This window comes from Leopardus geoffroyi, chromosome B4 (genome assembly GCF_018350155.1).
Source record: "Leopardus geoffroyi isolate Oge1 chromosome B4, O.geoffroyi_Oge1_pat1.0, whole genome shotgun sequence".
In the NCBI taxonomy this organism is placed as follows: Eukaryota; Metazoa; Chordata; class Mammalia; order Carnivora; family Felidae; genus Leopardus; species Leopardus geoffroyi.
Window position 1 is genome coordinate 68,589,049 of NC_059341.1, and position 24,892 is coordinate 68,613,940.

The 24,892-nt window shown below is 34.8% G+C and overlaps 1 protein-coding gene across 1 annotated transcript in view; it reads left to right on the forward strand.

Moving 5' to 3' along the window:
• MUC19 (mucin 19, oligomeric) overlaps positions 1–24,892 on the forward strand; it is a 100,449-nt gene that overhangs the window by 13,372 nt on the left and 62,185 nt on the right. The window contains exons 12-29 of the mRNA XM_045466469.1: positions 1,414–1,508; positions 2,387–2,513; positions 4,028–4,274; positions 5,983–6,035; positions 6,133–6,233; positions 6,474–6,625; positions 7,341–7,479; positions 8,516–8,620; positions 8,715–8,909; positions 9,903–10,142; positions 10,213–10,369; positions 11,321–11,446; positions 12,748–12,889; positions 13,519–13,550; positions 14,100–14,129; positions 15,378–15,419; positions 15,960–15,992; positions 16,406–16,450. Of these exons, the coding sequence (XP_045322425.1) occupies positions 1,414–1,508; positions 2,387–2,513; positions 4,028–4,274; positions 5,983–6,035; positions 6,133–6,233; positions 6,474–6,625; positions 7,341–7,479; positions 8,516–8,620; positions 8,715–8,909; positions 9,903–10,142; positions 10,213–10,369; positions 11,321–11,446; positions 12,748–12,889; positions 13,519–13,550; positions 14,100–14,129; positions 15,378–15,419; positions 15,960–15,992; positions 16,406–16,450 (2,061 nt within the window). The remainder of the gene's footprint in view (positions 1–1,413; positions 1,509–2,386; positions 2,514–4,027; positions 4,275–5,982; positions 6,036–6,132; positions 6,234–6,473; positions 6,626–7,340; positions 7,480–8,515; positions 8,621–8,714; positions 8,910–9,902; positions 10,143–10,212; positions 10,370–11,320; positions 11,447–12,747; positions 12,890–13,518; positions 13,551–14,099; positions 14,130–15,377; positions 15,420–15,959; positions 15,993–16,405; positions 16,451–24,892) is intronic.

Genomic DNA, 24,892 nt, shown 5'->3' on the forward strand with positions numbered 1-24,892 from the left:
TAACTTAAAATAAAATACAGAAAATGAAACTATGCTGTAATAAGCTGTTAGTAATATTAACATAAAAAATGGTAATACCTGGTTACAAGTTTGTCAAAATTTTAGGAATAATTGGCCTCAATGTCCTTTTATTTTTATTTATTTTTTAAATGTTTATTTATTTATTTTTGAGAGAGAGCGAGAGCACAAGCAGGGGAGGAGCAGAGAGAGAGAGAGGGACACAGAATCCAAAGCAGGCTCCAGACTCAAACTCACAAATCATGAGATCAAAGTCAGATGCTTAACTGACTGAGCCACTCAGGCACATCTAGGAACAATTGGCCTCAATGTCCTCTTAATAGATTCAGTCAGCTTCTTTATTGCATCCTGGTGACAGTAACTTTTAAAAGCCAATTGAAAGATGGTTAAAAACATTAGCAATCCTTCTTCTAGTCACTGACATCATCTTTAAGTATTTGCAAATCATTGAGCAAAGCATTTGTTACTCAGATGTTATTTTTGTGGACTTCATTTTCTGTTAATTTAATACAAGAAGTGATTTATGAAGCAACCAAATATCAATTCAGCCCTTAAAAAACAAAATGTGTGTTTGAATTGTTGATACTGCTTGTTCTAAAACTGACATGATTATTGTGGCAACAGGGCGAGGTGGTGCTGGTGTTGTGATGATTTCGTTTACCCACTTGCTATGTACCTGAATAAATAATCTGGTTCCCTTAGTCCCATTTTTTTTGGTAGAAATTGCATTTTGCAAACAGGTTAACTGATTTAGTACAAATATATGAAGCTAATAAAGATTTTTCCACTTATTCCAGTTATGGAATAAGTAAGTCATTGGGTTGAAAGGAACAGCATAGGGAATATAGTCAGTGGTATTGGTATTGGAATAGCATCGTATGGTGACAGATGGTAACCACACTTGTGAATGCAGCATAATGTATAGAGTTGTCTAATCCCTATGTGTACACCTAAAACTAGTGTAATATTGTGTGTTTGTCCTTCAATTTAAAAAAAGAAAGATTTTGCCTCTTAGTTTAAGGTGTTTCTGGTTATATCATGCTATTTTTGTATATATTGATAATAAGTTAGATATGTTCTAGCAAAAACATTTTACTGTTTAACTTTTTAAAGTTTATTTATTTTGTGGTGGCCGGGGGCTGGGGGTGCAGCGAGGGGCAGAGAGCAAGGGAAAGAGAGAATCCCAAGCAGGCTCCATGCTCTGTTCAGAGCCTGATATGGGGCTCTATCTCATGATCCTGAGATCATGACCTGAACCAGAATCAAGAGTTAAGCCCTTAACCAACTGAGCCACCAGGTGCCCCGCAAAAACACTTTAAAAACACAATCACACATTTTCAATTAAAAATTATGACATTACTGATACTAATTTTGAGTGCATTAAATTTCTTCCAGAAAGATATGCTGAAAAGCACTGTGGAATTCTTCTTGATTCAAGTGGACCTTTTGCTTCCTGCCATCCAATTGTGAATCCTAAACTATATCATGAGGTATGTGAGGGTCTAAGATTAACAGCTCTTTTTGCAAACTATTCTGATAATATCAATAGAAGCCTGTAGACATTAAAATTTTTCAAATAACAGGCACTGTCAGTACATTAAGACATAGCTTTAAACTTAACATTATTCAGTTGTTAGATATACTAATTAAAAAAAACAGTACTGGCAAATAAGTTGGAATGAGAAAAATCTTTTTTTTAATGTTTATTTATTTTTTTTTTCAACGTTTATTTTTTATTTATTTTTTTATTTTTTTATTTTTTTGGGGACAGAGAGAGACAGAGCATGAACGGGGGAGGGGCAGAAAGAGAGGGAGACACAGAATCAGAAGCAGGCTCCAGGCTCTGAGCCATCAGCCCAGAGCCCGACGCGGGGCTCGAACCCACAGACCGCGAGATCGTGCCCTGGCTGAAGTCGGACGCTTAACCGACTGCGCCACCCAGGCGCCCCTATTTATTTTTTTGAGAGAGAGAGAGAGAGAGAGACAGAGCGTGAGCTGGGGAATGCAGAGAGATAGGGAAACAGGCCCTGAGTTGTCAGCACAGAGAACGACGTGGGGCTCGAACCCACGAACAATGAGCTCATGAACTGAGCTGAAGTTGGACACTTAACCTACTGAGCCACCCAGGCACCCCTGGAATGAGAAAAATCTTGAATAAGTTCCTCTTTCTGAGTTTTCTAAGTTTGTGGAAAACTTAGTTAATAATTGATTTACTACTTTGCATATTTCAAAAGGAAGTGTTTCCCAAAGTTCAAGACAGATTATTTTCAAGGAAGAGGAGTGGTTATAAACTGAATTAAGATACCCAGTTTACCTGTTCTTGTGAACATTTTCATAAAGTAATATGCATTTATTTCTTATCTTAAAGGAATGCAAAAAATACACTTGCACTTGTGACAACAGTGAAGATTGTTTGTGCACGATTTTAGGCAACTATGTAAAAGCGTGTGCTGAGAAAGAAACATACATAGTGGAATGGAGAACTGGACTATGTGGTAAGCAGGACAGGGGCTTTAGATGACTCCCTTCTCACTTTTACTATAGTGTGTGTGTGTGAGTGTGTGTGTGTGTGTCTGTGTGTGTATGTAGTTTAGAAACATGTATTTACAAACTTGTACTTGGTTCTTTCAAAGATGATTTCCTGTTTTTTTTTAAATATGTTTTAGTTATCCATGCAGTTTTACTTCTTGATTCTTTGATCTTGATTTAAATAAGAACAGAATATATACATATTTATATATTAACATGGGTTTCTGTTCAGTTATTATATGCTGAAATTTAATATTCCAACTCCTACTACATTTTGAAGTGTTAAATATTAGTGACATTTTTAAGGAAATAAAAATAACTAAATTAGGAGTTCAACTATAATATTGTTGAATCTTGCATTTTTTAACATATTTATTGTAGTATTTGAATATGACTTCAGAAAAATACATGGCTTACCCAAAAAAAGAAAACTTTATAGAAATACATGTCTTGTAGATCACAATACCTCATAGCTCATTTCCCATCAAAGGTCTGTCAAGTTCACCTCCAAAATTTCTCTCAAATACATCTCTCCATCTCTATGGCCACCAACCTACTTAAAAAAAAAAAAAAACCTTTTTTTTTCTTGTGGGTTATTTCAATTGCTTCCTTTAATATCCACTTTTTCTACAAAGAAGTCAGGATAATCTTTAAAGTAAAACCAACTAAAACTAACCTGATCGGGGCACCTGGGTGGCTCAGTCAGTTAAGCGACCAACTTCGGCTCAGGTCATGATCTCACGGTTCATGAGTTTGAGCCTGCGTTGGGCTGTGTGCTGACAGCTCAGAGCCGGGAGCCTACTTCAGATTCTGTGTCTGCCTCTCTCTGAACCTCCCCTGCTCATGCTCTGTCTCTCTCTGTCTCTTAAAAAATAAATAAATGTTAAAAAAAAAACAACTAACCTGATCATTTGATATTTCAGTCTAAAATGAGTCAATGGCTTCTCATTGCTCTAAGGCTAAAGAGCAAACTAAGAGGGCCCTGCAAGTTCTAATCACTGATTTTGTGTCTGGGCTTATACCTTCTATTCTTCTTGCTCTTTGAAAGAATCTCCCTGTCTTCTGATGTAGGCTGTTCCCCAGGCATAGAATTACCTTTCTCTAGGAAGCTTTCATGCTCTACATGGACTGCAAGTTCCCAGTTGTACATACTTAGAGCTTCCCATCTTGCTTCTTTATAGCACGTGCCACAATTGTCCTTTCCCCAGAAATATAAGTCACATGATAGCAGTGTATTTCCTATCTTGTTTATGGGTTTTATCCCCCGCAGAATATTTAAACATATAGTAGGGACTCAATATTGACTGCAAATAAAAAAAGAATGAAAAATACCAGTGAACAGCAAGTAACTTTTTCTTGACTATTCATAACCTCAATTGTGAATAATTCACTATAATATCTATAAACATCAAGATGAAACAGAATTGCTACTTTTCCTGGATGCATACATATTTAATATTTTTTATTCCTATACCAACAGATCACTCTTGCCCAAGTGGCCTGGTTTTCAAGTACAATGTAAAAGCCTGCAATAGTTCTTGTCGATCATTGTCAGAGAGAGATAGGAGCTGTGATGTAGAAGATGTTCCAGTTGATGGATGCACTTGCCCTGATGGAATGTACCATAATAATGAAGAGATTTGTGTTCCAAAATCTCAGTGTGACTGCTACCTAAATGACGAGGTCATACAACCAGGCAAACTCATCCATATTGATGACAATAAATGGTATGGAAATTGCATATATACTTGTTATGACTTTGAAATCAGGGGACTGTCCTTTCCAGAGAAATAGACGTCTCCTAAAGTCTTCTTTAGACCTACCATATTTTAAAATTTGTATTTATTAAAATTAGTTATTTCACCCTTTAACCTGAAGTGCTCACGGCATCATAATGGCTCTAACTGATTTATTCTACTTTTGTTTGATTTCAAATACCAATATAAAAACATTCTAGCATGCCCTACATACAGAGGATGCAAAAATGATTTTATATTCAAACGATGCTTTCTAGTTGTCTCTCAGCATTCACCATTCAACAAACACTTACTAAATAGATATTTGCCATGTTCCAGGCCTTGTGCTGAGGGCTAGAATTACAAAGATGAAGGAACATTGCCTTTGTTTCACAGAATGAGCAGAGTGCTTGCTTTTGCAAGGTTTGTATACTATAATATGGTAGCAGAAAGAGCCAGTTAGTGCCTGAGCAGATAAGAAGAACTTTTCAGAGGAGACTAGCACTTGAGTTTTACTAGGATTTGAAACTTTTTCCAGACAAAACTGGGGTAGGAAGAGAGATTCCCAATAGCGTAAACAGAACACACTAACATAGGAAATGTTTGAAAGTATTGCGCATGTAGGTTCTCGTTGGGCTGGAAAGGATTGGGCTGGAAAAGTAGACTGTGGCCAGGCTGTACTCAAGAATTTGAACTAAGTTCCTGGGCAGTAGGAGAAGTTGAAGAATTGTGACTTTTTGTAATGGCTAAGGAGATTGTGATTCTGCAGTTTTGGGCAAAGTAATTTATCTTTATCTTTAATTCCATAGGCAGAGGTAGCAATTCTTAACAATGTAACTGTAAAAATGAAGTAGCCATTCCAAGAAATTTTGGATACACCTTCTCTCTTTTCTTTGGTTCCATGAAACTATCATTTAGAAATGGATGATTTTTCTTGGCCATTTAAAAGGAAAGCATAGGTAAAAACCTCTTTCTACTACAGCACACAAGACATTTGGTTGGGGTTTGATCATGATACTTTCTCTGTAGATGTTGAGGAATCAGTAGGTAGATTACCTTTTTAGTGAAACCTGGGCTACCGCCTCCAAATTATGGTTCCCTTTATCATTTCCCTATTTCAGATCCCCATCACTACCATGATGGTTAAGTTGGCTGCTCTTTGCCCTGTCTCTGTGTCTCATATTTCTTGCACTACCTCTATAATGACTAACGTGAAGCATTATTCTGATTGTGCCACTTACCTGCTCAGGAGCTTTAATGGTGACAGTTGCCTGAAGAATAGACGTAAGCTTGCACGTCATTTAAGACCATCCAAAATCTGGCCCTGCCTTGCTTTTACCACTTCTCCCTATCCTACTTACTGCTTTCTATCCAAACAAGTCATTGGAACATACCTTGTTGTTTCCTGCATCACAGCTTTGTATCTTATGAGCAGTTATCTGTTGAATCTAATTCATCCATCAAGATACAGCCATCATTTTCATGTGTTCTCTGATATCCATAGAACCTTGCTTGTATATTCCTATAATATGCACAAGGCTGCATGTTATAACTGGGTGCATGTTATTTCTGGGCAGTGTGTCTCATCCATCTACTTGGATAAAACTTGTGAATAAGGGGTAAAAGTTTCTCTAACAGTGTATTAAGAAGTTGTCATTGAAGTTTGATGTTTAAATGTATAAGTTTCTTCTGTTTTCAGTGTCTGTCGGGATGGAATTCTTCTTTGCCAGACTCCCATTGATTTAACCCTACGTAAGTGTTGAAATCATAATTTAAGCTTAAAATATCTACTTGGGTTAAACCAAGCACATCAAGAGGCCCTTGATTAACAACTTCCTTTATCCTGCAGAGAATTGTTCCGGAGGGACTGAATTTGTTGACTGCAGGGACCCGAAGGCACAGAGAAGAGTTGACAGTACCTGTAGCACTCGGAACATACCTAGTTTTGATGTAAGGAACATGGCTTTGCAGTTAAACTTTTTGAAACTTTTCATTGTGTCAGGATAGAAGCCAACCAAAACATCAGTGAAAAAGAATTCGAAGGTCATATTCATTGTGTGTTATTTTGACTTGTCAAATGTTGGCTCTAAATGGATACTTGATATATATTTATGCATGGTAAATGGATACTGATAATGTGACATGTTACAGCAGCACCTGATGATGTATATTTTATATTTGTTCCTATAGGAGAACTTGCCTTGCAAACGTGGGTGCTACTGTCCAATTGGCATGGTTCGAAATTCTAAAGGAAACTGTGTCTTTCCTGAAGACTGCCCATGTTCTTTTGGTGGACAGGAGTATGACCAGGGAAGTGTTACCTCGGTTGGCTGCAACAAATGGTGCATAATAAAGAATTACTATAGGGGTACCTGGGTGGCTCAGTTGGTTAAGCGACAACTCTTGGTTTTGGCTCAGGTCATGATCTTGCGTTTTCTGGGTTCAAGTTCTGCTTGGGTTCTGTGCTGACAGTGTAGAGTCTGCTTCGAATTCTCTCTTTGTCCCTCTCTCTTTGCCTCTTTCTCTGTCTCTCTTGAAATAAATCAACTTTAAATTAAAACCTTAAAAAATAAAAGACTATTTCATATGTTTTGGATATTAGAAAGTATAGTCTGCTCTTATTTTATAGGAAAGAAGTCATACTTTGAGATATTTGAAGAATAATGGTCAAATATAGTTAAAATGCTATTTTTTAAATAGAAACTATAATTTTATTTTTTATTGAACTTTGTTGACATACAATATTTTATTAGTTTTAGGTGTACAGCCTTGTGATTCAACAATTGTATACATTATGCAGCGCTCACCACAATAAGTGTTGTTACCATCTGTTGCCATACAATGTTATTACAATATTATTGACTGTATTCCCTAGGCTATATTTTATGAAATAGAACCTTTATTTGGCATTTTCTATGGTTAACATGATATAATGAAGACAACTGCCAAATTTAAGTCAATATAAAACAAGGTTTTGTGCTTCTTTACAAAAACAGTGTGAGAATGTGAATCTTGGCATAATATAATTACCTCACTCTATCATTTTTTTTCTTTTAGTACTTGCATAAAAGGGTCTTGGAGCTGTACACACAATGAATGTCAAACCACCTGCCATATCTATGGGGAAGGTCATGTTAGAACTTTTGATGGAAAAAGTTACAGCTTTGATGGTCTCTGCCAGTATTCATTTCTTGAGGTAATTACTAGTGTGTTTTATCACTATTCTTCTATACTTAATAATTATTATTTATCTGCAGATGCTCTCTGGAGAATTTTATTCTCAAAATGTGAAATTTAAACAAATGGCCCCTTAAGTCTCTCTCAAAGACAGTACAAATAACAGTATCATGCTGACTTGGGAGGCGGTAGGTCTAGATTTCAACCTTGGCTCTACCCTTTCTCTGATGTGTGACTTTGGGCACATTCCTTAATCCCTCTGTGTCTCCGTTTCCTTATCTATAAAATGGGGATGGAAACAGCTCCCTTGAAACCAAATTTGGGCAAATATTGGAGCACATACTAAGTGCTCAATGAATGCTAGATATTTAACAACAGCGCTATCAGCAACGACAGTTACCACTTTATGAGTGCTTCTTTGCCAAAGCAAATTGATTACATTTAATCACTGCAATACTCAAAGGCTGATATTATTATTCCTATGATGGAGATGAAGAAATTGAGGCTTAGAGAGGTTAAGCAACATGAACTAAGTAGAAAATGTCGTATTCAAAACCAGATCTGTGTGATTCCAGAGTTCACACTTGTTACATGCTGCTAAGCTGCTTCCTAAGTAATATCTAATTTCCTGAAATTTGGATTGTTTTATGCTTTAAATTTATATTGTTTTATATTTATGCAAATTTCATAAAAATCGGTGAGGGGAAATAAACAACTTTATCTAGTTATGTACAGAGCCTAGAAATAAATCAATGATTATAAGCCATGTTATATAATTTAAATACTTATGTAATATGTTATAATTCTAAACTTTTATAAAATATTACAAAAGGACCGAGTGAAAGCAAATTAACTAGGTTGGATTCAGCCAGGGAGGGCTACCTCTCCATATATGCAGTTAAATTATTGTCTTCTGGACATTCCATAACACAGCATATGGTAATTTATTGAGTTTAAGGTATCACTGTCTAAGAATTCTTTGTCTGATGCAAATATTGTAATTGAGTTCCACATCCCTGATATTTATAAAGTATTATGATAATTTACTTTTAAAGGATTATTGTGGTCGTGAAAATGGCACATTCCGTCTCTTAACTGAAAGCGTCCCATGCTGTGAAAATGGGCTTACATGCTCAAGAAAAATCATAGTTGCTTTTCAGGTATGGTACTGTTTCTCTTTATATATTTTTTCTCTCAGATTATGGGTGGCCAAATAAAACTGATGTTATCATAAGTCTGTCTTTTAATTTATAGGATCAGAATGTTGTTCTGCATGATGGGAAAGTAACAGCAGCCAAAACTACAGAAAGTAAGGAATGTGAAATCAATGGAAATACATATTCTGTACATACTGTTGGCCTGTACTTGATTCTGAAATTTTTAAATGGAATAACCATAATTTGGGACAAGAATACAAGAGTTTCTGTTATACTGGATCCACACTGGAATGTATGTATATCACTAATAAGTGATTAATGGGGAAACAAAGTAATTTCTGTTTCTGAGAAGTAGAGACAATTCATCAGTGGAAAGTGAGAGAGTGGTAGTTTCTTTCATAGAATAAGCCTTCCACAACTGTTCAACCTTATGATGAAATAAGAAATGTAATCAAAGATGATAGGACCTGGTGAAAACTAAATGCAATAAACCTGAAGCGTTCTAGTTTAACCATATTTGGTTACTTGAGATTATTGCATAATACAATTTTAAGGTAGCTGGTGAATATATAGAATTAAATATATTTCTTAGAACAAAAATTCTAAGAGCCTAAGAGTCTACTCACGTATGATTTGAAGCTAGTGAATATAATTATTTTTTAATAATTCTTAATGCATTTATCTTATTTGATACTAGATCATTTTGTGATATAGGATATCTTGGGTTAAACAGTACCAGGATCTTATCCACAGATTTTAATTTCCTTCTAAAATTTGGAATTTAAAATGGATTTATGGTGGGGGCACCTCGCTGACTCGGTCAGCAGAGCATGTCAACTCTTGATTTCAGGGTTGTTGAGTTTAAACAACATGTTGGGTATGGAGCCTACTTAAAAAAAAGAGGGGGCACCTGGGCGAATCAGTGGCTTGAGTGTCTGACTCTTGATTTTGGCTCAGGTCATGATCTCATGGTCATGAGATCGAGCCCCGCATGGACTCTATGCTGAGTTGGAGCCTGCTTAAGAGTGTCTCTCCCTCTCCCTGTGCCCCTCCCCCTGTCATATGCTCTCTCTTCAAAAATAAAATAAAATACAAAATAAGAATAAAATAAAATAAATAAAGTAGATCTATGATACTATAAATGATCATAACATCTTTACATATCTGTCTCTGTATACCACTATAGTGCAACTCACTTGTTAATTTTCCCTTCTGATCTCATCTCTTCATATATCTATATCCCTACTACAACCTACTTGTTAACTTCCCTTTCGGATCTCTACAGGGCAAAGTATGTGGTCTTTGTGGAAATAACAATGGTGATCTCAAGGATGATTTCACAACACGATATTCATCAGTAGCTGCTGGAGCACTGGAATTTGGAAATAGCTGGAAAACCAGTCAAGAATGTTCAGACACAGTAGCTCAAGCTTTCCCGTGTGACTCAAACCCGTACTGTAAGGCCTGGGCTGTGCGGAAATGTGAGATCATCCGGGACAGCACCTTCAGAGACTGCCACAGCAAGGTAGTATGGCTCTGAGAGCAGGGACCTGCACAGGCTTTGCTCCCAGAGACTCATGGGCCGTGTTCTCTAGGTGGACCCCAATGCCTACTATGATGCATGCATTGAAGAAGCCTGTGCATGTGACATGGAGGGGAAGTACCTGGGATTCTGCACAGCTGTGGCTATGTACGCAGAGGCGTGCAGTGCGGTTGGAGTCTGTGTCAGGTGGAGAAAACCAGAGCTCTGCCGTAAGTGAGGTCCATGTGTTGTTCTTATAAAAGGTAATTAGATAGCATTCTTTTGTTAGGTGATCAATCTTCTTTCCATATTTTCTATAAAATACATACTCTTGTGCCTAGAAAGTTTTCAAAACATGTTAATATGTTTATGATGGGAAAAATCCCTATTTTTAAAAGTATAGCACCTGGCACAGTACCTCAAATTCAGTTGGAGTTTCTGAAGTTCTTATAACAGGGGAGAAATTAAATACTGATGGAAAGTATCTCTTATTCATACTTAGATGAACAATGAACTGTTTACCTAACTTGGTGTAGCCATATATCCTTGAACATTTACCTCATCTACTTTGGGTTCAAGTCCTTACACATTATCTTAAAAACGTTTATAGAGCCCTAGTCTTGATACATATATTGATATATATGGAATGTGATAATTTTAGTAGAAATCAGCTCTTTCCCTTCTAATGGAAAATATTACGAGAGAAAATATGACAGATGAGAAATATTGACATTGAATCCACATTTTATTCTTTATCATGCAAAGTGTTATATTGAAATCTTTAGTTACCTCATTCAGGAACTGTTATTTACACATTAAAGGAGCCTCCTTTTCCCAGAGATTTATTTTTGCAATTTAGTCTTGAACAGTAAAACTATGAATCTAGACTATGACCTAAAATACCTTAAAATGGGAAAATTAATGTTTACTTTTCTACCCCAAACCAACTTTGTGAAGTATCAAAGGAATGTGCTGTTTTGATCCTATATGCTCCCCCTCCGTTTTTTGTGAGCTATTTTGGCTTATCTGGAAATTTGGATAAAGCCAAAGGAACCTGATAAGATAGAATGATATACGCTAGGTCTGTTTATTTGTTAATATCATTCAAAAATGCTTTGGAAAGGGAAAGGTGAAAATTGTTACATAATAGATGGAAGTAATTTGATACAATTAAATTACAGCTGTCTACTGTGATTATTACAATGCCCCTGGGGAATGCAGTTGGCACTATGAACCTTGTGGTACAGTGACTGCAAAAACTTGCAAAGATCAAGTTATTGGCCAGAAATTTTCTGCACTTTTAGAAGGTAAGGTAAATTTTAGTAATATCCATGAAGTAGTGCAAATTATATTGATATTTGAATACTGAAGATGTTATTTCTGCCAATTCAGAATCTTACATTTTACTATTTATTTATACATTCATTCATTTACTTGATGTTTATTTATTTATTTTTGATGGTGAGGGGAGAGAGAGGGAGACAAAGAATCCCAGCCTGGCTTGGTACTGTTCCTGTAGAGCCTTACACAGGGCTCCATCTCGCAAACCACGAAATCATGACCAGAGCTGAAATCAAGAGTCAGATGCTTAACCGACTGAGCCACCACGGTCCTCACATTCTGTACTTTAACGAATAGGCATTTATACTTGTTATGATATTAATATTTCTACATAAGAAACATTTTCTCTAGGGGCCCTTGGGTGGCTCAGTCGGTTGAGTGGCCAACTTCGGCTCAGGTCATGATCTCACGGTTTGTGGGTTGGAGCCCTGCATTGGGCTCTCAGATGACAGCTCAGAGCCCGGAGCCTGCTTCAGATAATGAGTCTCTCTCTCTCTCTCTCTCTCTCTCTGTCCTTCCCTCACTCATGCTCTCTCTCTGTCTCTCTATCCTTAAAAATAAACATAAAAAATGAAACATTTCCTCTAGACATATATTATCTGTTTAATAAGACAGACAAGCAGTGGGGAGAATGCAGTGCTTCGGTCCCATTGTCAATTTTTATACCTTTCATTAGACAATATAGTTTGTTGAGAATGTAGTTTCAGAATGCAATGTATTATATAGTCCAGTTAACTATATCCCACACGTCAACAGCACTTTCTTCTTAGCATTTCATGTCTTGGAAAGGAAGAAGTGGCAAGAAAATAAGAAGATGCAGTAACTTCCCAGAGTCACCTCTGTGTTAGATCCCAGTCTCTGGGATCTTTTCAGCTCATTTTATTATGACACCTGGATCTTCATCTATCCTTACAAAAAATAGATATTTAGAATTGGCATTCACTTTTCAAGATATGTATTTATCAAAGTGTTGTATTACATTCAACATCATACCATCATTAAAGTTGCAAATTATTTTGAAATACCTCAGGAAACATTTTAGAAAAATAAATCAGTGAAAATGTATAAGTTCTCAGTTCTTAGGTTGATATTCCATTGCAAGAAGATCTAAATCCTGTACAATTTATATGTTTTTATTAAGAGTATGATGTCATTTTGCTATTATCTACTTCAGTTCATGTAGGCATTTAAGTAACTTTACAAATATATAATGCAATGTGACAAATTTCTGTAAACAGAAATGAACCATGGGTCATCTTTCATACAGGATGTTATGCTAAGTGCCCAGATAGCGCTCCTTATCTGGATGAGAACACCATGAAATGCGTCAGTTTATCTGAGTGCAGCTGCTTCTATAATGATATCATACCAGCAGGTGGAGTGATTCAGGATAACTGTGGAAGAACATGGTACATTCTCTATTAACTTTCTAAGAAGCAATTCTGTTCCTTGCATTTTCATTTATAAAAAAAATTAAGTATACATGTATAATTTTTAGCTTTCCTGTTTCTAAATGATAAGGCTAGCATTAGGTTCAATTTTCTGTCCGTAATGCTAGTTATTTCATATTTTCAGTAAATCCATATGTCAACAAATGGCTTGTTAAATCTTATAATGAGGAAAACAGGAACAGAAAATGTCACTGGTAATTTTAGGTAAAAAGAAAGTTTTAATTCTGTAAATGCAAGATCATGTTTACAGGCTTCAGACAGTGACATGGAAGCAAACAGGAGAAGTCTCTACAAGAGCAGCATGGCCAAGATGTCAGGTTTAAAGCTGAAAATGTAAGAACTAACTGTACAGGTTGACTGCAAAGCATTTTTTTAGGTGTCAAGAACACTGCAGTGAAATGATTAGGAATAATGGTACAGTACACCAAAAAATAAATGTCCTTTGGGGAAATGATTATTTATTGTTCCCTTATTTAGTATTGTTTCGATTCTCATGGTTAGACTATTTTTTGTTTCAAATTCGGGAGGTGTATGCCAGTAGGAGTCAAAATTTCAACCTCATTTTTTTTTTTTAATTTAACTTTCAGCTATTGCATCGCAGGAGAGTTGGAGTGCAGTGGTGAGTCTTTGCATTTTATTCTAATTGAATTAGGGAAGACAAGGTACAGGGTTTGGGATCCTTTCAGATCATCAACAGCAAAAGGAGTAGGTACTTAAGGCTTAAACTGCTCCCCCCTCAGTGGTTTGGACAATTCCATTGCTGTGTGTTTGTTCATGTTGTGTCATTTCAAAACCAGTGCTGCCAAGGCATTTCCAACAACTAGCAAGTAGGTAGTCCTCCTGCTGCACGGAAGCCCTTGCCTATCTGTAGGCTCTGGGAATTAAGGCAGTAAGACATAACTCAAAATAGATTCATGAAGGGATGGAGCTGAAAGGTCAGGATTAGATAAGATAGAATTAAATAATTGAGGGATCACTCATGAGCAACAAATCTTAAAGATGAATCTCAATAAGCTTTAAAAAAATATATGAGCTACTCCCTGGTTTGTATTAGAAATTGCAGGGAGTAAAATAAACAAGATACAAATAATTCATTGGCAATTTGAGATTTTAGACTTTTTCACCCTTTTTCATTCTTCTCAATAATAGTAACTTATGTTTATTTCAGAAACTGCTCCTACAAATTCGACATTCACAGGTAAAATCATCATGGTTTTCTTTTTTAAAAAAGTTTTAAATTGTTTATTATTTTTGAGAGAGCGAGAGCGAGAGAGGGAGACACATAATGCTAAGCAGGCTCCAGGCTCTGAGCTGTCAGCACAGAGCCTGACACAGGGCTCGGACTCGTGAACCATGAATCGTGACCTGAGCTGAAATCTGACGCTTAACCACCTGAACCATCCAGGTGCCCCAAATCATCATGGTTTTCAATGTGTAGCTCTGATTTCTTTTTGTGGATAATCCTTTACAGTTTCACATCAGTCTATGCCAGGAAAAAATATGCTGGTAAATCTGATACAAAAATTTCAAATTAGAATGAACAGTTACTAGAAAATCTGTCAAAATGTTATTTCATTCTACTCTAGTGTATTCAGCTAGGAATATGATTAGAACATATATTAGGTAATGTATGCTTATTAGTTAAATATCATCATCCAAAGCTTGACATTTTTAGATAATAATTGGAACACGTGGAATGAAAATGAGTTAAATGTGGTCTCCCATGGAGTAAAATTTTAAAATCATGATTACACCGGGAGATAATTTAAAAATATAGAAATAAAAAGTTACTTTCTTTTTCTTAACTCTTATATCGGCTGTAAGCTCCAAGGACATTTCAGTCACGTCCACTCAGGAAGAGCGCTGACAGAATGCAGTCTAATTTTAGCTTTGGGACTTGCAACTTACTGGCAATATAAGCATAGTTAGAGTTGCTGCAGTGCACTTAACCGTATTCCTGCTCTGTGTGATGCAAGGGGAATTTTATTTCTGTAGACCGATATTCAGAGATATCAGTGAAGAGATGGTGAAGTAAATTGGAAGCCTTATATTTTGATACTATATTTAAAGTTGTGTTAATGTCTGTAAAATGTTATTTAAATTTTTAGTTATTATTGATCACTTACTTACAGCTAAGGTATCCCACGTGAGGGTTCTGAACTTTATTTCTTGGTCCTTAAATAGGCCTTATAAAATTCCTGTGAGATTTTGGTTAAATGATAAAAACAGAAAAAATTACTTTTGGGGGGGGCATACAATAAATATATAGAATTATTTGTGTTGATTTATTTTTTTTTATTTAAATGAGAGATTATTTTGTCACTTAACCTCTGAACACAGGTTTAGAAATTTTCACTTAGTTTATGGTAAGTGATTTTTAAACTAAATTTCCTGGTAAAATTGTCCAAGTAATTTACTTTTCTTCAATAATTTCTTCCCTACACAGTTTCAGCTACAACAGCTACCTCCATATTAAGCACCGAAACAGGTAAAAAAAAAAAAAAAAAAAAAAAAGTTTGCCTTTTAGCTTCTAAATCAGCAGCAAAGTGAATTTGCAATGCGGCAATTTGGCCCTTTTTTCAAATTTGTCATTCTCTATTTATTTCCTAAATGCCAGATAGCAGGGTCTACATCCAGTTGTAATATTAGTGAAGAGCATCTTCCCTATTCAGAGGTTATGCATCCTAAAAAGAACATTCTCCGTACTAGTTTGGAGAAAGTGAAGAAAATTCTACTACTGAAGAGCATTCTATGTTAAAGTCTTTAAAAATGATTTACAACTTATCCTTTACTAATATCAAAGAATCTCAATGTTAATTGAATGATTTGTAGTAAAGCAATAGCCTAAGGACTACAAAAAGTGTTTTGAAATGTGTGGACATCTGATTAATACATTTAACTGTTACATTTAATAATTTATTTGCATTAGACATATATGTAAACACATCTCTAAATAAATACTTTTAATTTTGTCTTTTAACACAATTTTAACATACATTTCCAAATATTTGCCTCCTTCTTTGTATAGCAATAACATTGGTAACCAGGAGCTCAGGTGCAGGTAAGCCATAATCTTCACCCACAATTTAATCAAGAGGGCATTTATAAAAAACAAAAAACAAAAAAAAAAAAAAACAAAAACCCAAAAAACAAAACTTCTTTTTGCACTATTATATCTTTGTAATGACATTTTATGGGGACTTTTGTTTTGTTTTGTTTGTTTTTAAGAATGCTTTAGAGGAAGACCTTGGAAAAAATGTTATGCAAAATGATGTTTTCTTGACCTTTTACTTGTGGTCTATGGATTTGAAAGCTTTAATTTTATACTTTAACATCTATCCACCTATATGATTAAATTTCTTTGAAACATTAATTTCAAGTTGACCCATTTTATACATGACCATAGATGTTCTCAGAAGCATAATGTTCCCTCTGTGCAAAACTAATTATTTTCCATGGTTTTCTCTAATTCAGCAGCTTCCATTCCAGTGATTACAACATCAAGCAGCAAAGCAATAGGTGGGTGAATCAGAAAACTTGTAAAATGACAATGCAGGGTTTTTTTTACATACATTAAACATTTTTTTTAACTTAAAGCCTATTTTAATCAATATACCCACTTGTTTATATTTAGGACTTTTTCTTCCCCACCTGAATACTTTCACTGTCTCCTATTATTTATTACTTTCTCTATTAAAAAATGGATATATATTTACATGCATGATATGTTTTGAGGTAAAATTGACACATACCATTATATTAATTGCCAGTGTACCTCATAGCAACTTGGTATTTATATATATTGCAAAATGATCACCATGATAAGTCTAGTTTACATCCTTAAAGTCTCAGACCATGTTTTGCCCTACCTGTATTCCCAAATGCACCTAGTTCCAAGCTATGTAATAGTTATCATTCATTAAATATTTGTAGAATAAATGACTGACTCTTCTTTTTCCCCGTCCCAAATTTATAATTCAGGTATTTTTTTAGGGCGGGGGGGGGGGGGACAGAATTTCTGGTGAAGGTTAGACTATTGGTTAGCTATTATTGTATTGAAACTCTTACAGTTTATACATTCATTCATTGCAGCTAATCTTCTTTCTATAAAATGCAAATGTACACTGCAAAATCAAGACTACTTTTGGATTATAATTTTATATCATGATATAGAATTACAACTATAATTTTGGGTATTTTGTAATTATCAGCAGTGTCTGATTTATTTGGTAATTAATATATTTCTTATATTCAAAGGGCAAATATACTTCTTAAGTATCAGCCCATCATAGTATGGAATATCATTAAAAATGCCTAAACTAACATGTTTAATTTTTGTCAAACTCTCTCTCATGTTGCATGTTATTAGCAACACTAAGCACTACTGACTTGCTCAGTGTAAATCTTGGAAAGACTAACAGGTTTTAGAAGTATTTTTCTCTATTCTACAAGTGTAAGTGTATTTCCCAAGACATAGTAAAAATTTCATCCCAAAGTCCTTCTATGTTGTTTCTTATACTGCAGAAAATTTTTCTGGCCATGTATTATTTCAGTCATTTGCAATGACTAAACTTCTAATTCTCATCCCACTTCTGTTTCCATGAAGATTAATTTCATTTTATATAGCTCTCTTTTAGTTAAAATCATTTGTTCAGCTATTAAAACTTTTGAATATTGTGACCATTTAAAGAAATAGAACTACTCTTGACTATGGATTTGATGCATTGTACAGTTGTACATGAGTCATAAGCAATTTTGATAACTATTTCAATGTAAAGATGTTATCTGCATCTTATATCACAGTAGGTACTCAGAAATATGAAAACTGGCTTGATTTTTGTTTAGTTTATACATGTATTTCCTTTCATTGTTTTTATATCCCCAAGAATTCAGTTTTGAACATAATATTATGGAAATTTCATTTTGTCGACACTTTGTATTATAGCAAGCAAATTTTTATATAAAACAGCAGGTCATGAATAGATTACTGAAGTAGTTTTTGTGAGCAACGGATGAAATTGTAGATGTAAAATGTTTAACCTTAAAACACTACAAAATTTCATTAATTATGTTCACCATAGTATTTAAAAAATCATAAATCTAATGTATAGTTGAATTATAGGAGAGATTACCTGGCTGATTTTTCCCCCCAGAATTCATGAGGTATTAAATATAATTTATGCTTAGCCTTCCCAAATCCTAGTGTTTTATTTCATTTCATTGAATTTCTAGCAGGTATTTCATGTTCCAGAAGTATAATATTAATAATTTACTAAAATGCCACTTTAGTACTATTTTGTAAGATATAGCTAATAACAACTTTTTAAAAACAATTTATTTATTTTTTAATTTACATCCATGATAGCATATAGTGCAGCAATGATTTCAGGAGTAGATTCCATAGTGCCCCTTATTCATTTAGCCCATCCCCCCTCCCACAACCCCTCTAGCAACCCTCTGTTTGTTCTCCATATTTAAGGGTCTCTTATGTTTTGTCCCCCTCTCTGTTTTTATATCATTTTTGCTTCCCTTCCCTTATGTTCATATGTTTTGTATCTTATAGTCCTCATATGAGTGAAGTCATATGATATTTGTCTTTCTTTGACAAATTTTGCTTAGCAAAATACCCTCTAGTTCCATCCATGTAGCTGCAAATGGCAAGATTTCATTATTTTGATTGCTGAGTAATACTCCATTGTATGTATATTCCACATCTTCTTTATTCATTCATCCATCGATGGATATTTGGGCTCTTTCCATACTTTGGCTATTGTTGATAGTGCTGCTATAAACGTTGGGGTGCATGTGCCCATTCGAAAGAGCACACCTGTATTCCTTGGGTAAATACCTAGGAGTGCAATTGCTGGGTCGTAGAGTAGATCTATTTTTAATATTTGAGGAACCTGCATACTGTTTTCCAGAGTGGCTGCACCAGTTTGCATTCCCACCAGCAGTGCAAAAGAGATCCTCTTTCTCCAATATCTTTTGCCAATATCTGTTGTTGCTTAGCCATTCTGACAGGTGTGAGGTGATATCTCCTTGTGGTTTTGATTTGTATTTCCCTGATGATGAGTGATGTTGAGCATTTTTTCATGTGTCGGTTGGCCATCTGGATGTCTTCTTTGGAGAAGTGTCTATTCATGTCTTTTGTCCATTTCTACACTGGATTATTTGTTTTTTGGGTGTTGAGTTGGATAAGTTCTTTATAGATTTTGGATACTAACCCTTTATCTGATATGTCATTTTCAAATATCTTCTCCCACTCTATTGGTTGCCTTTTAGTTTTGATGATTATTTCCTTTGGTAATAACAACTTTAAAGGAGGGTTTACTGTATTCTAGTATTAGATACACTTTTCCATTCATTATCTCATTAAATCTCAACAATTGCCTGATTAAGTAATATTCTGTGGACCCCTCTGTCTTCATCATTTTGCAGGGAATGAGATACAAAGAGCTTAAATAATTTTTCCAGAGTTATAAAGATCAGAAGAAAAGGAATTTTCTGGTGTGATACAGAGAGAAACTAGCATTGTTTTTCTTTTCCTTATTATCCATGAAATACAGAAATTATTATCAGAAATTATCATTTCAAAGACATAAATCATTAAGGTCGCCCCAACATTATTCTAAAATCAGGAGACAAAAACAATCTTTTATGTTAAAATTGTCCAATTGTGCCACAAATTGTATGTGTTTTAAATAAATTTAGTCAAATAATCCCAATACACAGAAAACATTGCTTATCAAGTTATCAAATTATTGAGACATTTTCAGCATTCGTTAATAATGTATGTATAACTTATCTTGTTGCTGGAATAAATCTGTAAATGCTTTTTTCCCAGATGAACTGAGGCAGACAAAATTTTGGTTATTAATTAAATCTCAATCTTAAATGAATGGTAGTGGTAAAACTTGATTTAAATTTTAGCTTCTCATTCACTGTCCCATATCTTTTCTGAGACTATGCCTATATCATTTATATCAAGAGGAATTTAGAAGTTACTCAAGTAATAACTTACTCAGTTTCCCCAAAAAAGCTGTGACTGGTAGGCTTGGCTCATACCTCTCATTCATCTTGGTGGATTCGATTAACTGGACAATCATAAATTGTCTACCTCAGCATGTGCTATAGACTCCTGGACTGGGTACAAAATATTCAGAATAAAATGGAAGTTTCTGAATTTTAACAACCATAAGAGACAACATGTCCATTTACCCCCAACTCAGGAATCATAACAATCTATATGAAGTGAGGATGTCAATCAGAACAATCTTAGAAAATACCAATCATATGTTTACTGGGAATTTTATTTTGAAGTTCTAAAAGGAAAATAAAAAAAGCCAAGCCTGGTGATGTTGTTTTTCATTTTCCATGTAAGAATAAGACATTTCATTTTAAGACATACTAACATATGTTTCCTTTTTAAACTTGTTTTTTCTAAATTCATCCAATAAGCATCATAATATAGTAAAAATAAAACCGCTTATAGTGTTTGCCTTTTGAACACTTTTAAAAGAAATACATTCTTTTTGTGGAGTAGTTGCCTTACAAATTGTAGGCTTGAAAGCTACATTCCACTTCTTTTACTGAGGTCCATGGTATAAAAGTTGAACAGCGTTTGACAAACCGGGATGAATCCATAGCTACATAATGATTTGTTTTTCAGCTTTCTAGGGGTGAACTGCTTGATCAGTGATGAGAAAACGGGTGCTGAAATAAGGGTTTCATCATCATCACTGGCAAAGTTTCTTGTTACTTTCTAAATATAGTATACATCAACTAAAATATTTAAATAGCTACTTAAAAGTATAAGTTTAACATTTTCCAGATATTAGAGCTAGGAAGACACATCATTTGAATATGTACTGTCTCTTCATGAACTCTTGGAAGTAGGTAGAGGGATTTCATTCTTAGATATGGGAACCCATTTCATCCAGAATTTTGGTTTATAGTCTCAGTGTTCTAAGTGTAGTTTCATTTTGGATAATATGTTAGTATGTTTGAATTGAACCAATGTGATTCATGGGTTGATTTAATTTAGTCAAAGCTTTTCTACTTTTATTTTCTACTTTGTCTTAAGATTTCAATTTACAGTTATAAAATTTATAGGTATAAAAACCTATATTTCTTGAACACATAGGTAAGGCTTATTTTTATCTTTTTTAATGTTTATTTATTTTTGAGAGACAGCACGTGTGCTTGCACACAAGTGGAGGAGGGGCAGAGAGAGAGGGAAATAGAGGTTCCAAAGCAGGTGCCACACTGACAGCTGAGAGTCCAATGTGGGTCTCGAACTCATGACCTGAGATCATGACCTGAGCCAAAGTCGGTTGCTTAACCAACTGAGCCACCCAGGTGCCCCACGATTGATTGATTGATTTTTTAAGTGTTCATTTATTTTTGAGAGAGGGAGACAGAGGAACTGAAGCAGGCTCCTCACTGACAGCAAAGCACCCGATGCAGGGCTCGAGCTCACAAACTGCAAGATCGTGACCTGAGTAAGCCAAAGTCAGACACTTAACTGACTGAGCCACCCAGGCGCCCCAAGATTTATTTTATTTTTTTGAATATAATTTATTGTCAAATTGGCTTACATACAACACCCAGTGCTCATCCCAACAAGTGCCCTCCTAAATGTCCATCACCCATTTTCCCTCTCCCCACCCTCCCCATCCACCCTCAATTTGTTCTCTGTAATTAAGAGTCTCTTGTGGTTTGCCTCCCTCCCTCTCTGTAACTTTTTTTCCCCCTTCCCTTCCCCCATGGCCTTCTGTTAAGTTTCTCAAGATCCACATATGAGCAAAAACATATGATATCTGTCCCAAGATTTATTTTTTAAAAGAGACTGGGCAGAAGGGCAGCTGTTGGCCATTGTCTTGTTCAGTGGGTGAAGTAATTTTGATCAAGTACTAGATGAAATACTTCCCTGAATCAAGTACTTTTTACTGACCATTATTATTTTTTAATCTATAACTTGAAAAGATTAAACAAATTATTTTAAAGTTTCTTTCCATAAATTTAAATGACATTTCTCAAGTGGATGGAAGGCCAGATAAGAGAAGTGACTAGGTCCTCAGGAGAGGGATTGATGATTTATTTGATTTTATATTCAAGCATCTTGTATAGAGGTTATGGTATGATTATACTATTGCACATTTCTTTGAGTTAAATAGCATAGGAGTGAAGTGTACTTTTAATTAATTTAGAAAAACATTGAAGAAACTTTAAAATCACAAGGGAAGCAATTTGCAAAGCTTAAGCTTTTCTCCATGCATTATATATCTATTTTTTTTCTATACAGTAAATGCTTTCAAAGGGTTAAAATATCCTGAGAGATGCCTAGCCAACCATTCCAATAAGTATGTTAGTTTTAGAAGAAATATTATGCAATTATGGTTTTTTTTTCCTGTTGAAATTGACAGATCTTGACACAGAGCTAACATTTACTGAGCAGTTTTCTAAGTATTTGACACATATTATCTCATTTGATACAGAAAACTTTGTGAAGTAAGTGCCATTATTTCCCCCAATTTACAAATGAGGAAATGGAAGCACAAGAAGTTTAAGTTATGTGTCCAAGGTTGTCTGCTAATAACAAGCACAGAGAGGATTAAAATTCAGGACATCTTTTTCTAGATTCCAGTCCTAATGCTGCTGTGTATTTAAGAAAGAGAATAAAATTGAATTTAATATAAATTAGTTATTGAAATAGTTGCATATAATTTCAGATTCCAATTTCAATTTGGTAGTTGTGTTAAAATTTATGATTTATGTAGTAATTTTCTATTAAACTATAAAAAAGCTCATTGACCATATGGGATATTGGTTCATATAATTAAAAAGCGGGTTTTGTGACATAATGATTTGATATCTTAAAATGCATTTTTTTTTACTTTCTCAAAAAGTTAAAATCTTAGAGTGTTACTAATTTGCATAAGGAGCTTATTCTAAAATAGTATCCATCATAGAAAGAAAATAATTACATTGGGATATTATAGAGAGTCACCTCAGTGTAGTGGGAAATAGAAGCAGAAAAATAAGAATTTGAATCTCTTCTGTTCTACTTACTAGCTGTATGACCCTAGTTTAAATCTTCAAACACTCTGAACATTAGTTTTCTCATTTATTAAGTGGGAAGGATATAATATCTTTATTATAGGACTTGAGTAAAGAGTAAATGTAATGGTGCAGCTTAGAATAATACACAGTAAGACTCAGTAAAATCAACTCTATTATTACCAAGTTTTTTTTTAAAGTTTATTTATTTTGAGAGAGAAACAGAGAAAGCAAGTAGGGGATAGGCAAAGAGAGGGAGAGAGAGAATTCCAAGCAGGCTCTGCACTGTTAGCGCAGAGCCTGATGTGGGGCTCTCACTCACAAACCGTGAGCTCCTGACCTGAGCCAAAACCAAGAGTCAGACACTCGACTGACTGAGCCACCCAGGTGACCAGTTACTATTAATATTTTTATAAAGAATAATTTATTGTGTAAATGAACTTAGATTTTAGCGAAGGAGTTTAGTATTTTTTATAATCAGAAACCCAACTACTTTCTGGATCAAAACCTGGGTTATTTTTTTCAGAAATATCATATTTTAGAAAATCTGCAAGCTTTGAAGTACCAAAATTGTTGTTTATTAGGGAAAATATTATGGATACTCCTTAAGCTTATCTTTCAGAAGTTAATATTAAGTAAAATGGAATCCACTCAGGGAAAATGGCAAAATAATACTTTTATAAAAATTAAAATGATTCTTTAATCAGAAAATCTTAGTAGTAGCTGGAAAATTAATTGCAAGATTTTATTTTAATTATTCAGTCTATTATGTGGTGGAAAATAAACAAGGTAAATTAAATTATTTTTTAATTAAGCTTATGAGGTAAAAATAAATCAACACAATCACTCTGAAAATTTTTGGAGTGGATTATTAGTTCATAATGCACAGAGCTGTCAATATTTTGGCAGCTCTTATTATGAGCAGTTACCTCTTGGCAACAAAGCAGCTGATACATAGTAATTCACAATATCAAGTCCTTTAAGCATATGTGTTCATTTGTAAGTAAAGGAAAATATTAACTGTAATTGCTGTGGTTATGGATGCCAAAATTAATGAGAACAGTAATGCTTTATCAGTTTTGGTCATTAACCCATGAAGAAAAGTAGATTCTTCTCTATTCGTGCTAGTAAAAACTTATCCATATTTTTATCACTATATCAACAATTTTAGACATATCTTCTGAAGTTTATTTGTGGGGGGGAAATAACTGCTATATTATATATAGTAGCCCAACTGGTATGTACTCCAATCTGTGACTAGTTTAGATAAATCTTCTGGCCCTGATTTAAGATGGGTCCTGGAGATCCACTTTGGAGCCTGTTGCCATGTTAGCCATACCAATCGCGAGGAAAGGCCTATAAATGTGTTTTCCCCTTCGTACGCTAAAAATATTTGCAGTCTGTGCTCTACCATCTATGGTGAGCCACTATGTTCCCCTTGACTCCATTTGATCAGAGAATATTCAAATGTGGAAACCATGGAGAAGATTTTGATTCTGTTCCATGTGAAAATGCTGCTTTTAATTAAATGTTATTGTGCTCAATTTGAAAGAGCTCAAACTGGAATCACTGCAGTTCCCTAAAGGTTATATCTATACTGGGAAATGAAATCTGCAACATATTCTTTTGAAGTATCACGATGTATCCTGCTGCATCATTATAATCTTGATAGTCTCTATGGGCCATGGAACAATAGTCTTTCTATGTGATCCTTGCATCCAGATCAGCAATGCATTTTAATTCAATGTCCAATTAATGTGTTCATCCATGAGAAAAGATAAGATCTGAATTGGTCTGTTGGTGGTCTTCTTGACACTGATTTAAAAATTCTTCTCGGGGCGCCTGGGTGGTGCAGTCGGTTAGGCGTCCGACTTCAGCCAGGTCACGATCTCGCGGTCCGTG